The 15,750-nt window shown below is 26.4% G+C and overlaps 1 protein-coding gene across 3 annotated transcripts in view; it reads right to left on the reverse strand.

Moving 5' to 3' along the window:
* Nucleotides 1-1,359: 1,359 nt before the first annotated feature.
* LOC107455226 (Tyrosyl-tRNA synthetase) overlaps nt 1,360-15,750 on the reverse strand; it is a 35,668-nt gene continuing 21,277 nt past the window's right edge. For all 3 annotated transcript variants that reach the window (XM_043045745.2, XM_043045746.2, XM_071184762.1), the window contains exons 6-14: nt 14,606-14,686; nt 14,445-14,496; nt 12,296-12,478; nt 11,471-11,556; nt 10,523-10,655; nt 8,108-8,190; nt 6,763-6,959; nt 3,775-3,913; nt 1,360-1,749 (exon numbers count right to left, since the gene is read on the reverse strand). In XM_043045745.2, coding sequence (XP_042901679.1) covers nt 1,639-1,749; nt 3,775-3,913; nt 6,763-6,959; nt 8,108-8,190; nt 10,523-10,655; nt 11,471-11,556; nt 12,296-12,478; nt 14,445-14,496; nt 14,606-14,686 — 1,065 coding nt within the window. In that variant the 3' untranslated portion in view covers nt 1,360-1,638. The remainder of the gene's footprint in view (nt 1,750-3,774; nt 3,914-6,762; nt 6,960-8,107; nt 8,191-10,522; nt 10,656-11,470; nt 11,557-12,295; nt 12,479-14,444; nt 14,497-14,605; nt 14,687-15,750) is intronic.

Consider the following 15,750-nt stretch of genomic DNA (forward strand, 5'->3'; position numbering starts at 1 on the left):
AACAAGAGATTTGTATCTCCATTTTGTTTCTGAACACCATATATTTTAATTTATACAAACTCTTAGTAATTGTTGAAATATTTTTAAACTTATTAATAAATACTAGCATAAATTATCAAATACATAAAATATTCTCGTTCAATTATATATAAATTAAAATATAGTTGGCGTAGCTTTTGGAGTTTAAAAAAGTAGTAAAATTCTGAAGTTGAGGAAAATTTTGGGGGACACTGCCCCCCTGGCACTACACCTATGTGTTGAAAATATAGTGATTGAAAACTTATATATTGATATGTTAGTGTGATCTTGATATTTTAGTAATATAAGTTTTAATTGAAGTTGAAATGTATAAAATTAAAATTTTGTAAATATGAAACAGTTAGGAAGTAAAACTTACCATATAAAGATTAGTTTAATTCTCAAAATGAGTGAATTATCCCCAAATAAGTGGCATTGAAAAGTACCTGACCTCAATTTTAATCTTACGATAATTTTAATGAATCTTAAGATCAGCTTTGATAGACTTTGAAAAAGGCATGATAGAATGTTTCTAGTAGCTTGGTTATGTATATGTATATAATATCAAAGATTTGAGGAAGAATCTCATACCTGGTCCCACTTACCTTTTTGTTCTTCTAGAGTGGGAGGGGTTTTTAACAAAATAGTAAATGAGGGCTAGAAAAGATGTCTCGGAGTCATTTATACTTTCTATTGAAGTAAGAAAGATATTTAATGAGTTGTCATCAAATATCACAAACAGAGAAGCATTATTTGTTGTGAGTGCTTTGAAAGTTACCCATTTACAGCAGAGAAAACTTGAAAAATCTGGTCTTAGAAATTATCATTCATAAAATATTCTCTTTTCTTCTTCTTTCAAGCAAATAACAATTGAATCTCAAATTTTTTTTTTTTAAATTCTACTATTGATAACATGAGAGTTTTGAGAACAGAAATTTTTTATTTTTGATCTCCCTTCGAATGTGAGATATTAAGGTTTGACTGTATATGATTGTAACCGAATACAGTTCTAAAGCAACCTCAGAGCGAGATTTTATCAATTGCAGTTTCAATGCTAAAAAATAAAACTAATTCAAGTTTATTACATAATTTTCGCGATATAATTTTAAATCTATCAAATAGATAAAGAGATATAAATGTTTATAAAGTACAGTTTTTGTTCAAGTATTTTTATAAAGTATATTAAGAGGTTTAATGGAATTTCTTAGTAACAAGCTTAATGTAAGTTTTTTGATTATAGTTCTAGTTCTAGAAAAAAAATTGCTTTATCTTTGCTAAGTTAGCATGTTAGAACTTGAAACCAATTTGTGTATGACCATTTTAATCATGTATAAATCAATAAACTCTTTAAAATTAAATTTTATTTAAAAGCAAAATCCATAAAAATATACAAAGCATTAAGTTAGTATATAAATAAAAATGGTGATGATTTGTGTGGCATACAAATCATTGGAACATTGCAGAGTTCATTAAAACCAGACTACAGAGGATAAATTAAGGAGCTTTAATAGAGTAACTATTGGTGAATTAACTTCACAATACTGGAAAAGAAAGTATTCTTTAAAGTTGAAAATACATAATTTATCACATTAGAGAGTCAAATGGATGGAGCTTTTATTATTATTTGATGGGTGCTCCTTTCATTAAGCTACATTTGATTGTCCCACAGGATGTGATCATAGGATTCCCTTGCCATTCAGCTGTGCAGTCACTTGAAGTGCGAAAATCAGGCTAAAATGTAAAAAAATACAACTGTAAATAACACTGTATAATACCAAATACATGCTCATACTAGCCATAATTTAAGTTTCTAGCACAGTGATTCTCAACCTTTTTTTTGTGGCGGCATACTTTTAACGATTTCGAAATTTGACGGCACACAATAAAAAACATTAGTTTAAAAGTTGTTTACTTACCTATAATACACTGTGTTAAATAGTTTGTGATCATAACTTTGAATGTGAAATAAAATATGTACTACAAAACCACGTTTATTAAGGGATTAATTATTTCTTCCGACTAATTTTTTGTTAGTTAGTAACAGTTATTTATTTTTTTGTTAGTTAGTAACAGTTATTTATGTTTTGCTAGTTATTAAATGTTAGCTTGTTTTCTATAGTTATTATCTGTTCGTTTTTTTACATTAATTCTTATTTTTTCGTGATTTCCTGTAAACTAGTATTTTTGCTAATTATTAATTGTTAGCTATCCTTTATTAATTTGTTTTTATAACTATTTATTGCATAGCTTACTTCAATGATTAGTTTTCATTTCCGTTTGAAAGTTAATATTTAGCTTGCTTTCCTTTATTAATTAGTAATTTTAATAGTCATTAAATTTCCTATCTATAATTTCCAACATTATTTAAAATTGTTAAAGACAATTTAAACACTTCCTTCTTATTCTAACTAATTTTAAGATTGTCTGAGACAAGACAATCACCGACAAAGATGTTCATGCATTTAAAGGGTGGAAAAATTATGAAAAGTATATATATATATACACACTTTTTTTAAATTTAAGCTTTACTCGTAATAAAATAAGCATTAAAATTTTTATTGCATCATTTCCAATATTTGGCGGCACACAAAAGTGTCGCGGCACAGTGGTTGAGAATCACTGTTCTAGCATATTAAAACTTTGAATTAACAGCAAGCTCTGGTCAAAAAACAAGTTTTTAAATCAAAAGACTCGTAAATATAAAAGTCAATTTTCAGAAAAATAGATAAATAAATCAAAATAGAGACAATATGATCATATCAGAAATAATATTTCTTATAAATATAAAAAACTGTTATTTGTAACTAAACATAACATTTTTTTCACCTGTGATGCATGGTAAGTCTTTATTGAAAAAGATTTAGCCAATCAAGATTTTTCTGCATAATGTATTAGCTTTTGCACAAAAGAAAGATAACTTATTAGCTCATTACATGTAAGAAAAAAAATTCTCACATGTAATAAGCAACAATTTTAATTGAGCTATTTTTTTTAGTATGGTAGCAACATGATATCACCTATACCAATTCAAAACTTTTTTATTTCAATTTAAATGTTAATATGAGAACAATAAACTTTAATAAATAGCTCATAGGATAAAAAAAAATACTAGCGTAAACTATTATCAGGGGTCTGTTTAGAAGAAATTTGGGTCCGTTAACGGACCCTTCACAAAATATCTTTTCATAAAAATGGACCCTTCACAAAATATTTTAACTTAAAAACGGACCCTTCACAAAATGATTTTTCTTTTAATCGGACCCTTCACAAATTTGTTTATCTTCATTATTATTTTGTTAATCGAATAAACCCTTTCCAGGGCAGAAAACAAGAAAGATGGATGTAAACGAATTAAGTTTTGTCTTCGGCAGACGATTCTTCCATTATTCGTCCGAAATTAATATTCTGCGTTCAGCAGTATAGGCTAAATACCAAATATTTGTATGTTGCATCTCTAATTTAGAAGCAGCAATTGTTGTTTATTTTTTAAAATTTAATTTTTTTAATTATAATTTTACAGTGTTGAGCATAATCTTGTATATCTTTACAATTTAAAAACTCCTTGAAAAAGTTTTTTTTTTGCAATAACGGACCCTATTTGCACAAATTCATAAAAGCAGACCCTGGTTGAAAGAATGTGAGTAATTTTTTCACAATTTCACGAAAAACGGACCTTTCACAAAATGTCTGGAAAACCCCTGATTATGCTACATTGAGGCAAACATGAAGGATCTATTAATGAGATCTATCACTAACTTGTAAGGTTTCCCAAACTTTCTTCTTTGGATTTAACTGCTCATCTGGTTGAGAGTTTTCATAGCCATCTACAAACACTCGATCTCCTGGCTTGCTCCCCTCAGGTGGAATTAGTGTTTCAACTTCTCTTGGTTCTTCTCTGGAAAAACATTTAATGAGTGGATAATTATATTATCAAATCTTCTAATTTTGTAAACATATCACAGTAAACATTTATTTAGACCAAGAACTAATTTGCAGTAAACAGGACATAAACTGTTATAGGTCAAAGATGGCAAACCTGTGGCATGTATGTCATGAGGTGGTACAAAATATTTTTTTTTGTGGCATGCAGCAAGTACAAAAATTAAAATTATACACTCACATTTACTAATAAAATGAAAACCTTCTAAGACTGGCGGCCATTAAAGGTGCATTTAGAAACGTGAGCCTGGGCACCATGAAATCATTTTAAAAGGTTTCGTTTGATATAATTAAAATCGTGAGACTCAATTCTTATTTACAAATGTTCTAAATAATTGCCAGTTTTTCAGGTTTTTACATGAAATTGAATCTTAATATGGTGAACTTCTTATGAATAATAACATTTTGGATAAAATTGTTTGAAGATTTATTAAATTTTAGATGAAATTACCACTTTTCAGGGCTGATTGTGCTCTGGGAAAAAATCCGGATTTTTCGCTAACCGTGATCCGGAAGTTTCCGGAGATCGAAGGTTCAGATGTCTAAAAAAAATCATTGATTACAAAAGTTTTCGGAAATCAAATTTTCAAAGGTGAAACTTAAAAACACAGTTTTCTTTGTTTGTAAGGCGAGCTACCTTATAAGCTTATATTCAAGATTAATATTAATTTTTTATCAGTAAATAGTTATTATAATCATGAACTCAAGAAAGAAAGACATATTTGTAAATTGCAATTACTTCTCCTGGTCATCATAGGCATGTGTAAAATTTTAAATTTAATTTAAGTAAACTAAGAAATATTGAGAAAAAGGAAAAAACCTTGTTTAAATTTTTTTCGATTTAAACTTTTTTTTTTTCACTCAAGAAATTTTCCGGAATTTTGACTTGGGCTCACAATCACCCCTGTCTTTAATTACTGAAAAAGAACAAGGATTCATAAAACTTGTGGTTCAAATTTAAATGTGCATGAAGAAACATAACAAGTTGCACACTGGACACCAGAAAATAATGAATTGTGATTTAACTGGCACATTAATTGAAAAAGGTTCACTGATATGAATAAACTCTAACTAGTCATCTGTTTTATTGATAGAGACACAAAAATAAGCTACTAATGTAGTAATACTTAATCAGGCATTAATACACACATATTTGATTCTTGCTCCTCTTTGAAATAATGCTGCTGCAAATAATCTAACGACACAATTCAAAAATTTTTAACACTACATTACAAAACTAGTACAAGGTTCATACCACAGGGGTGACTTAACCATGGTGCTAGCAGGTTGGAAGATCATAAGTGGTACTTCAGTCAGTTCTGACATTTCAGGAAGCCACAGTTTCTGTTAGTTTTCATTAACTTTATTTTATATATTTTAGGCCATTAATTGACAACAAAACTTATTATGGGCTTTAAGTTAATCATGTTAAAAGCTGGGTAAAAATATAGTTTACATAAAATAACTCAGTGAAAACTATGTATGTAACTAAATCAAATTAGTTCTAGTTTAAAAGAACAATAAGTTAATGTTATGCACTTAAATAAAACACTGAAAATTATTTCTCAAGATTTTCTAAATGGTTCAAATAAATCAAATATGGTTTTATATACTAAACTTTATTTTTTACTTGAGTTACTAGAGTACTAGTCAAGAAGTGAATAAGAAAAAAAAAGTTTTGTCATCAATGCAATTTCCATAGATTGTGTAGTGAATTATAGCTTTTCTATATACTATAAGTTTTACAGAAAACATCCATCTAAATAATTTAAAAACTTGGTAACCATTTTGGGTCAAGACTTTTTCTCGGGGTATTCAACTAACAAATAAATGCTAGATTTTTGAATATAAATATTTCCTTTCTTGGCTCAGGGCATGACATTTAATTCATTTGTTCGTGTTACAATGAAAACCTGTGAAGCTTACCACACTTGTAAGTTGACTACATGTTTAACTTAACCACTATTACTAGCAATTGACTTTATCTTACTTAATAAAATAGAGCAAAACCTTCGTAACAAGACTACTGAAATTTCTCTGGGAGTCTTATTGAATGCTGTTCTAAACCTTTTGTAAGTTCATTGGAAAATAAACATTAAAAGAAAATTTTCTCTGCCATTATTTCATGAAATTTTCTGAATATATAAAATAATAAAAGCTAACTTTAAAGCTTGTTAGGTGACTATAGGAAAAAAAAGGGCTTTAGTAAGAGCAATAAAGTACATCTAACATAAATTTTAACTGAAATAATAATATTTTGGAATTTTCTAATAGCATATAGGTTTTTTGTACTGATATTTTAAGAAATTATTCATAATAAAATCCAAGCATACATTACTAACAAAATATGCAAATTTGTTTTTGGTTAAATAATGAGTTTAATATTAAATTTATGTAACATTGTAATTATACTGGTAATTAATCTCATTTCATAAGATATATAGAGTATTTGTTTAATAAAATTAAATAGTTATGTTACTGAAAATTTAATTACATTTAATTTTGACTAGTAGCATAATACAACTATACACATAAGATGAAATATATAATATATATAGATTATGTATGCATTATATAAATACTTATACATAAATATTACATGAGTATTACATATGTATATTAATGTTACGTAACACACATAAAAAATTACATGAAATAAAACTCTACCCTCTACAAGTTGACCACTAGAACAATGCATCACAAGTGGTCAACTTAGACAAGTTTCACTGTGTTTGATTTGAAAGTTTAGTTACATTAAAGGAAAAAAAATTGCAAAAATGAATAAAAGAATATTAATAAACTTACCGAGAAGCACAAAGAATCATGGCCTGTGATTCAATTCCTCTCATTTTTGCTGGTTTTAAATTGCATAAGGCTACAACAGATTTATCTTTTAAATCTTCTAGAGGTATTAGCTTTGCTAACCCACTCACAACAGTTCTAGGACCTGAAGATTCACCTAAATCTACTTTCGATACATATAAACTATCAGCATCAGGATGCTATGAAGAGAAATTTTTTTTATAAATAAATGAATTTCACACAAGTTGCACAATTCTTTTTTTTTTTACACATAGCTTAAAGGTTGGTCAATTTCAATTTTACTAACTATTAGCGTGAACTTTATCGAACATAGTCTGATGTCATTCAAGCATTGTCGATTATTAATAAACAGTCTTTTTTATAATAGTCAACTGGTTATTGGAAATCAATTAAACTCTAAATTAACTTATTCGATTGAACATTAGATATTCTTGTAAAGGCAGTATATCAACTTTTACACATTGCTGTATTCGGAAGACAGAATGTTTAATAGAGCAAAGAATAGCCAAATTTTTTTCTACATTGGACCATAATACGTTCAAACGATGCAGAAAAACAGATGTATGCTAAAGGGTAAAACCCATTAAAGGTGCTGAATTGGTAAATACTAACACCTTGAAATTTGGAAAAATTAAAAAGAATAATCATAAAGAAAGCATCAAATAATCAAATCTAGGCATTGGAATTTCTTAAAATTTTTTTTAAATGTTATCTAGGTTTACCCAGGGCTAAAGAGAATAGAAGGGCTAGTTCACTCCGCTCTTAGAGCTGAAGCTACGATTTCCCACTTCATGACGTCGCTGTGTCCACAGATCTCGGAAGATCGCACGCAAAGATATTATGATAACTTTGCATCTTTCTCTTTGTAAAAATAAGTTAGACTTTTTCTNGCGCCAAAGTGACGTCACTAGAGAAAATCAGAGGATTGGCGCGGCAAGAGTTACTTCAAAGGAGTGAACCAGCCCTTCTATTCTCTTTAGCCCTGGGTTTACCTTAGCTAATAGTTAAAAATATTGTTACAGATGGAGGGTACGTAGGGTGTAATTGCTCAAGGCCTGGGGTTCTTAGGGCCATTTGACTTATGTTTACTTATGAAAGAAAACTCAGCCCAACAGATTAAAAATAATGTGCAAGATCTAATGCACAATGGTCAATATTAACAGGTAAAAAGGAAAAAAAGATACAAAACAATTCTTATCTAAAGGTTTTATAACAATCTGACTAATTAAATTAATCCTAAAAATGATAAGAACGCCATAGTCATGCCATAAACGAATTGATTATTTATGCATTTATTATTTCAAGAAAAAACATTTTTATTACAAACCTTTTGAATTTCAACTATTTTTCCTACTCGCATGTCTAGTCTTGCAGGGGAAATAGGGGTATCAGCGGTGACAATTTTTCCTTCTGAAAGCATACAGAAAAAATATTACACATAAAATAAATTACATTTAAAATATTCAAACTAAATAATACAAAGAAATATATACCTTTTTTCATTTCTGCAAGCATGAATAAAAAACATAACAGATATAAAATCAGATCAGATATCAACATTTTTGAAAATCTCACGCTAAACGTGCAAAAGTTCTCCTCTTTTAAGTGTGCAAAATATAGTTAGCATGCTTTGAAGAAAGCCATTAGGTATTATCTTACAGGTAATTAAATCTTTGTAAAAGACTGTCTTTTATTGTTATTTAAATGCATTCTTTTATTTTTAATGTGAAATATATTAAATAACTTTTATACTATCAAATGAGGGTGAATTAAAAACTTGACTTTCTTTAAAGGCTTATTTAAAAATGCATGAAATATATATGTAAGAAAATAAATCTGATATTAATTGCAATGGTTAAATAAAACTGACCAACTGACCTAAATTTGAAAAAAATTATAACGCAATAAAATCATTGAAATTACAGGAATGTGAATGGGTATTAAGATGTATTCAAAAACCAATGCAAATAAACATCCATTTTCTTTCCGCAAAAAATTAAACTTTTCAGTGTAAATTAGTTGTGATTTTGAAGAAAATGTCTGTTTTAGACAAATCAGTTTTGGTTAATTATTTATTGGAACAAAAATTACAACATTGAATGTGGTAAAAATAAGGACTCAAATTTAACAGATGAGAAAATAAAAATTTTAAATTAAATATTCATTAGAAAACTGTATACAACTGTACACATATGATATAAAATACTGTATACAGTATTTCATATCAATAGTTTAAGAAAATTAAAAGTTCATTAAAAACAAATTTAATATATAAAATTTGTTCAATTTCAAAAGTCTTGTTCAAAAATAAAATTTTAGTTCAGTATTTCATAACGTATCCAAATATTGAATTAAATTTTACATGTATCTAAATTAACAAAATTAAATTGATCTAGATGTCTAGAAAAATAAATTAAAACAGACAGGGTGATATAGAAAAAATGAACTATAAAAATAAAACTATGAAATAAAAATAGAAAAGCCAAGTACTACAGCCTATTTAAGATTACATGACTACTATTACTATTTAAGATTACATGAAAGTAATATGACCTAATTTATTTCTTTTATCCTATATGTTGCAGATATTATATTTAGTTTTAAACTAGAGATTAAACAGATCCTACTGTTATACTAGATTTACTATTTATGCAATACTGAAACTAAATTAATAGCACTAAAAAAAGTCTTACATAAAAAATGTTTTTTAATCACACTATTATTTTAAAAGTAATTTCATCTAGAAAAATTCAATTCAGTCAATGATTTATTAGCTTTTGGAAAAAGATTATTTACTAAGAAAACAAATGTATCAAATTTTTATTACCTAAAATAAAAATTATTAAATTTAAAACACAAATTTAATGAAATAAAAAAAAGTAACAATGACCATAAGAGTTAAAAATTAGTACAGGGTGCATAGCCAAATCTTTCAACAAAAAATAAGCACCTTTTAAGTACTTTTTAATCACTCAAAAAATATTTTTAAGCACTATATACACTAAAAAATGCAAAATAATTTTTAAAGGCTCTGCATGATTATAATAAAATAACTAGTTTCTGACAAAGAACTCTTTTCTTGATTATATTAGCCATTATAAAATGATAGAGAGATTTTTCTCTTCGACATCATAAGGTGGAAAATGAAGCCTGAAATTGAGAATATCTTGCAAAATGCAGCAGAGTTGCACACGAGAGTGCAATAATCTTCCCGAACCCAGCTCAGTATATGCACATGCGGACTCTTAAGTATTTCATCAAACATGTAAAATTATTGGCGTTTCGTTATGGAATGACGGTAAGCAGAAATAGATTGTGGTTGAATAAATTGTGAATAATGTTGAGTAGAATAATGCAAAAACCATGCTTTCGCATAATACGAGGTGAAAATGGACACGGTTAAAGAAAAAAAAATCTCATTTTCAAAAAGGGAAAATGAAGCACTTTTTAAAAACGCCCATGAAAAATAACACCTTTAAGGGCTTTAAAAAAAAGAAAATAAGCACCTTTAAGCACTTTTTAAAAATGCTATGCACCATGTAGTATTGATGTTATTGACCTAAAACTAATATCAATAAAAGAACATCAAATTATAACTTAAAAAAAATAAAACATATTTTTAAGAGTGACTATCTGAAAATAATTTCAAATAAAAAGAGTTAAAACAGAATATATCATTGAAATTTATATCATACATGTAAAGATAGAATATATTTCTAAATATTCTTATTCACTGTCTTACTTTTACTAATTGGTGGGTAGGCGGTTGCAGATAGCTTTTGAAGTGCTGGATCTTCAAACTTCTTTCGAATTGGATCAAGTAATCTATTTAAATAAGTTTCTACTGAAGCCTTTAAGTCTCCAGGATGAAGTTTCTAAAAAAATTAATTAAATCAAATGAGCAGGAAAAAAATTTAAATAAATTTAAGCTTACTTTGAAAAAAATCAAAAGATTTCCTGATTGTTTAGGAAAGGTTATAAAAAAATTAAACAAAATAGAAATAGGAACAAAAATTATAAAGTATTTTGTTTAATTATGTAAAATTGATTTCAAATGGTAAAATTTAACTAAGATATCAAATTTCTAAAATGTCAACAAAATCGTTTTAAATAAATTTCAATCTTTCTACATTTACTAAAAATATAAAAAGAAGAAAATATGTACAGTACAGCAAAAACATAAGCCAGAGTTATCTTTATCATTTAATGGAAATATAATTTAATAAAATACCAGTCTTTTAGATATGGTGTAAATTATTTATGAAAAATAAAATAAAGAAATGGAAAGAATATTACTCAATTTTTAATTAAATATTAATATTTTAATTTTAATATTTCAAAATATTTAAAAAAAGTTCTACATGGGAATTACTTCAGCTACAAAATCATTGATCTGGACCAAAGTTTCGAAAGCAGTATGTAAATTATGCACAGGTTATCCGATTCATATGCCAATTACGAAAGAAAAGAAAAAACTTTGAAAATACATTGGTGACCAGAAGCCCAGAGATTGGACATAAAAGCCAGAGACTAAGGCCCAAAGCCCTTGAATCGGTGGGTCTGTAAATGTAATGAGTTGCTAAAAAACGTAAATTTTCAATATAATCAACATGAAGAAAATATGATGAACATATGCAGGTGATTAACATTTTGAAAATCTCTATTAACATATTTTAACATAAATACATACCATATTTTTAAAGTCTTCTTCTATATCGGCATAATTTTTATAATTTGTGTTTCCACCATTTTCTTCATTTCTCTGAATGACAAAATCTAAAAAAATGCAAATTAAATAAAAAAAAGAAATTTAAAATAACTTTACATAAAATTAATTATAGGTGAACATGGAGCAAGAAATAATGGAATTGAACTTAATCGATAATTTACCGAACATTATAGTTCTAAGTCTGATATTAAAAATCTTAGCTTTGTAATGCTTACAAAAACTCTCTTAGTAAAATTTTAATTTTAATCACTCTGTCAAATAATTTAACGTACATTACAGTTCTAAGTTTGATATTAAAAATCTTAGCTTGGTAATACTTACAAAAACTCTCTTAGTAAAATTTTAATCATTCTGTCAAATAACTTTTTACACAAATAAACCAAGTTACAAAATGCGAAAACATAAATAGCTCATTTTATATAAACGAGCCACTCGTTTTTCTGACACCACTCTAAAAAATGGTTTTGAAAAGACAAGATGTTGAATTGAAATGTTGTCACAAATGTTGAAATTTTCAACATTTGTGATCAGCAGAAAGTGGGAGAAGGAAAAAAAGTAGGAATTTCAGAGTAATTGAAAATTTCTGAATCTTAAAATGTATTTTATTTTTTTTACATATTCAATATAAACTATAGAATTTTTTTTCTTAATTTCAGTTTCTTTTAAAAAATTAAGCGGCAAATATAAAGTAAGATAAAAAAAAAAATTAGATATACAAATATCTTACATTTCAGAATAAATGTTCTATTTTAAAAACAATTTGAAAACAATAGAAAAGGCTTTAACCTTCATCTTTGAAGAGGGGTAGTAGCACATGTTTTACAAATGCCAGAACTCCATTATCTTCTAAATTACCAGGTTCACAAAATGCCTTTTTGAGCTTCTTCTTAACAGTAGAGGGATTATCTAATAAGTCTATTTTTGAATCTTCTAAAGAGGAACTCATTTTACCACCAGTAAGTCCAGGCACTAATATTAAAACAATGTAATGCATTTATAACAGAGCAAATCTACAATTTAACAAATTTCACAAAAATAAAGCACAATTGAAACAACTTATTTATTCATGAAAAGAAAGCTAAACGATAGCAGAAATATTTTAAGAAAATTCGTTAAATAAACTTCTGTTAAGACAACCAAAAAAATTTGCATATGAACAAAACTTAATTGCATAAATTTCAATCTTAAATTATTTTTTAATAATTTCTCTCATTTTACTTTATTGATTTTGATTTATTAAAATTAATTTTGATTTATTCTTAGATGAGAATCATGAAAAATTTACATTCTTTATATGGATAATGAATGCATACATTTTNTACAAATATCTTACATTTCAAAATAAATGTTCAATTTTAAAAACGATTTGAAAACAATAGGAAAGTCCTTAACCTTCATCTTTGAAGAGTAGCACATGTTTTACAAAAGCCAGAACTCCATTATCTTCTAAATTACCAGGTTCACAAAATGCCTTTTTGAGCTTCTTCTTAACAGTAGAGAGATTATCCAATAAGTCTATTCCTGAATCTTCTAAAGAGGAACTCATTTTACCACCAGTAAGTCCAGGCACTAATATTAAAACAATGTAATACATTTATAACAGAGCAAATCTACAATTTAACAAATTTCAAAAAAATAAAGCACACTTGAAACAACTTATTTATTCATGAAAAGAAAGCTAAACGATAGCAGAAATATTTTAAGAAAAATTCGTTAAATAAATTTTTGTTAAGACAACCATAAAATTTGCATCCGAACAAAACTTAATTGCATAAATTTTAAATTATTCTTTAATTATTTCTCTTATTTTACTTTATTTTAATTTACTGATTCAATAAATTTTTATTTATTAAAATTAATTTTGGTTTATTCTTAGAAGAGAATGATGAAAAATTTACATTCTTTATATCGATAATGTATGTATACATTTTCAATTTTTTTCATTCAATTTTTCCCCCAGAACAAACAATATTGACAAAACAAAACAAGTTTACTCATTCAGGGCTCCCAACATTATTAAGACAAAGAATTTAGCTATTTCTAGTTAAAAGGGGACTTTGGAGGACCATTTATTATTAAAACCTTTCAAATAACACAATAATAATTTTTATATAAACATAAAAAAAAAAATAGATAAACAAAATTCATTTCAATACAGGATCATACTAACAAGATAGAAATTTAACAGTAAGTTTTTATTAATGTAGTAACTGCTCTTTTGGTTGGCATCTGAAGTTTTAAAATTTAAAGCTTAACTGAATTAAGATTAAATGAATCCGATACTTGCATAAATTCTTCAAATATATTTAAAATTTCACATATTTAAGACTTGTTACAAATATTATGCAATTATTAAAAAAAGGCAAAAAAAAGCTGTTGTGAGATAAATTTTTTTAAAGTTTTTTTTAAAGAGAATCTTAAATTTTACGTTTACAATTCTCATCTAATCCAAAAGGTTCACTTTACTGACTTCATCACATCTGTACAATTTTTGCCTCTAACACATACCCAATATTGAGAGTTTCCTTCAGTCTCTTTTTCATTAGATTAAACTATTGCCTAAACTGAATTCATAAAGATGTGTTGTGAATTACACAGACAAAAAACACCTAATTAAAATCATATTACTTTCATAAATTAGTGAATGGTCTTAATAAACTTTCATAAATTATCAAATTATTAATTGGATACAATCATAATAATTATGAAGATAAAAAATGTAAAAATTACTGTTTACTTTTAAGTGTTTTTATTATGAGTAGTCAAACAGTTGGTAGATAAAAATCATTCAAGATATGTACAGAAAAAGAAGTTATTTTAAAAAGAAAAGATATGTAAGTAAAAGAGATAAAAAAAACTATTGATTTAACCATGAAATTATTGCAAGCATTTCATTAAAATAAAGTATAACATGAATTTCAAAAATTATTCATACCCATTGGATTCATGAGGTGAATTCTTTTAGCATAACCCAATTGAGGTAAATACTGAAACATATCATTAAAAGAGTTGAAAATATTACAATTGAAACATGAAACTAATGCAAAAAATGAAAATTAAAGTAAATTTTATGCAAAACAGTTAAAAAAAACATACCTTTTCAGCAAAAGTGAAAATCTTTCTTTGGTCAACACCACCAAACTGGGCATCTACTTTCAGGTATTCTTCATCTAAGGCCTGTTAAAAAAGGGAATCTATTGTATTCAGATCTTAGTTATAGTTTATAGCTAAATAGTTCATTAAAAATAAGTTTTTGATTATTTTCTAATGAGATACGCTTTAAAAAAATACAACAAAAAGAAATGGGTAAAATTTTATGTCATAAAATTATCATCTTTCATTAAAAAAAAAAAAAAACAGGTCATTTTATTCCCATAAGCTGTATGTTATATTTGTAAGAGCTTATATTAAATCATATTCATGACATGGTAATAAATAACAGTTCAAGAAATTCGAAACTTTTACAAGTGAGAATAGGTAAGAATGCCTTGCTGAAAGCTTTTCACAGCCATAGAGAAAAAAAGTAAAATAACAAAATTTAATACTATTTTATAATAAATAACATAATTAATCTTAAATTGAAATCTTTTAAAATTTTTAACAAGAAAATGAAATTATATGAAACAGCTCAGTTGGTTAGAAAATATAGAAATTGAAAAACACTAAAGTTATATGGAATTATACAATGTAGGTTAAATAAATAACATTATGTTACATTAAAATAAAACTATCAGTATAAATGTCAAAACTTATAACTTTGCAAAATTTAAAAATTGATTACTAACTAATTCCCTAATATGCTGCATGGAAAATTCTAAATTGCCAGTACCTAACCTCATCCACTATCAGTCCATAGATTTAAAATTTTACTAGATTAGTTTTGAATACTTTTGAAAAAATAGTTCGATAGAAAATTTTCAAAAAAAAAATAAAAATAAATAAATAATAATAAAATAAGTGAAAAATCATAGATTTGAGGAAATATTTTGTGATTATAGATTGAAATGATGCTAAAAGGAATGAACCAAAAGAATAATTATAATCCTAAAAACTGTAAGCAATGCACGTTTTCAGAAAACATATCGAATTTGATTTAAGAGGAAAATGACATGATTAATAGATCATTAATGTAGCAATAATTTTTTTTTTTAAAATTACATCTTTCTTAAATAAATTGTGCAGCCAATTTACACATGATTCATGCATTTACAGATAGAAAAAAAATCATTTTCACGTAACAA

Source organism: Parasteatoda tepidariorum, chromosome 9, assembly GCF_043381705.1.
Source record: "Parasteatoda tepidariorum isolate YZ-2023 chromosome 9, CAS_Ptep_4.0, whole genome shotgun sequence".
Taxonomy (NCBI): Eukaryota; Metazoa; Arthropoda; class Arachnida; order Araneae; family Theridiidae; genus Parasteatoda; species Parasteatoda tepidariorum.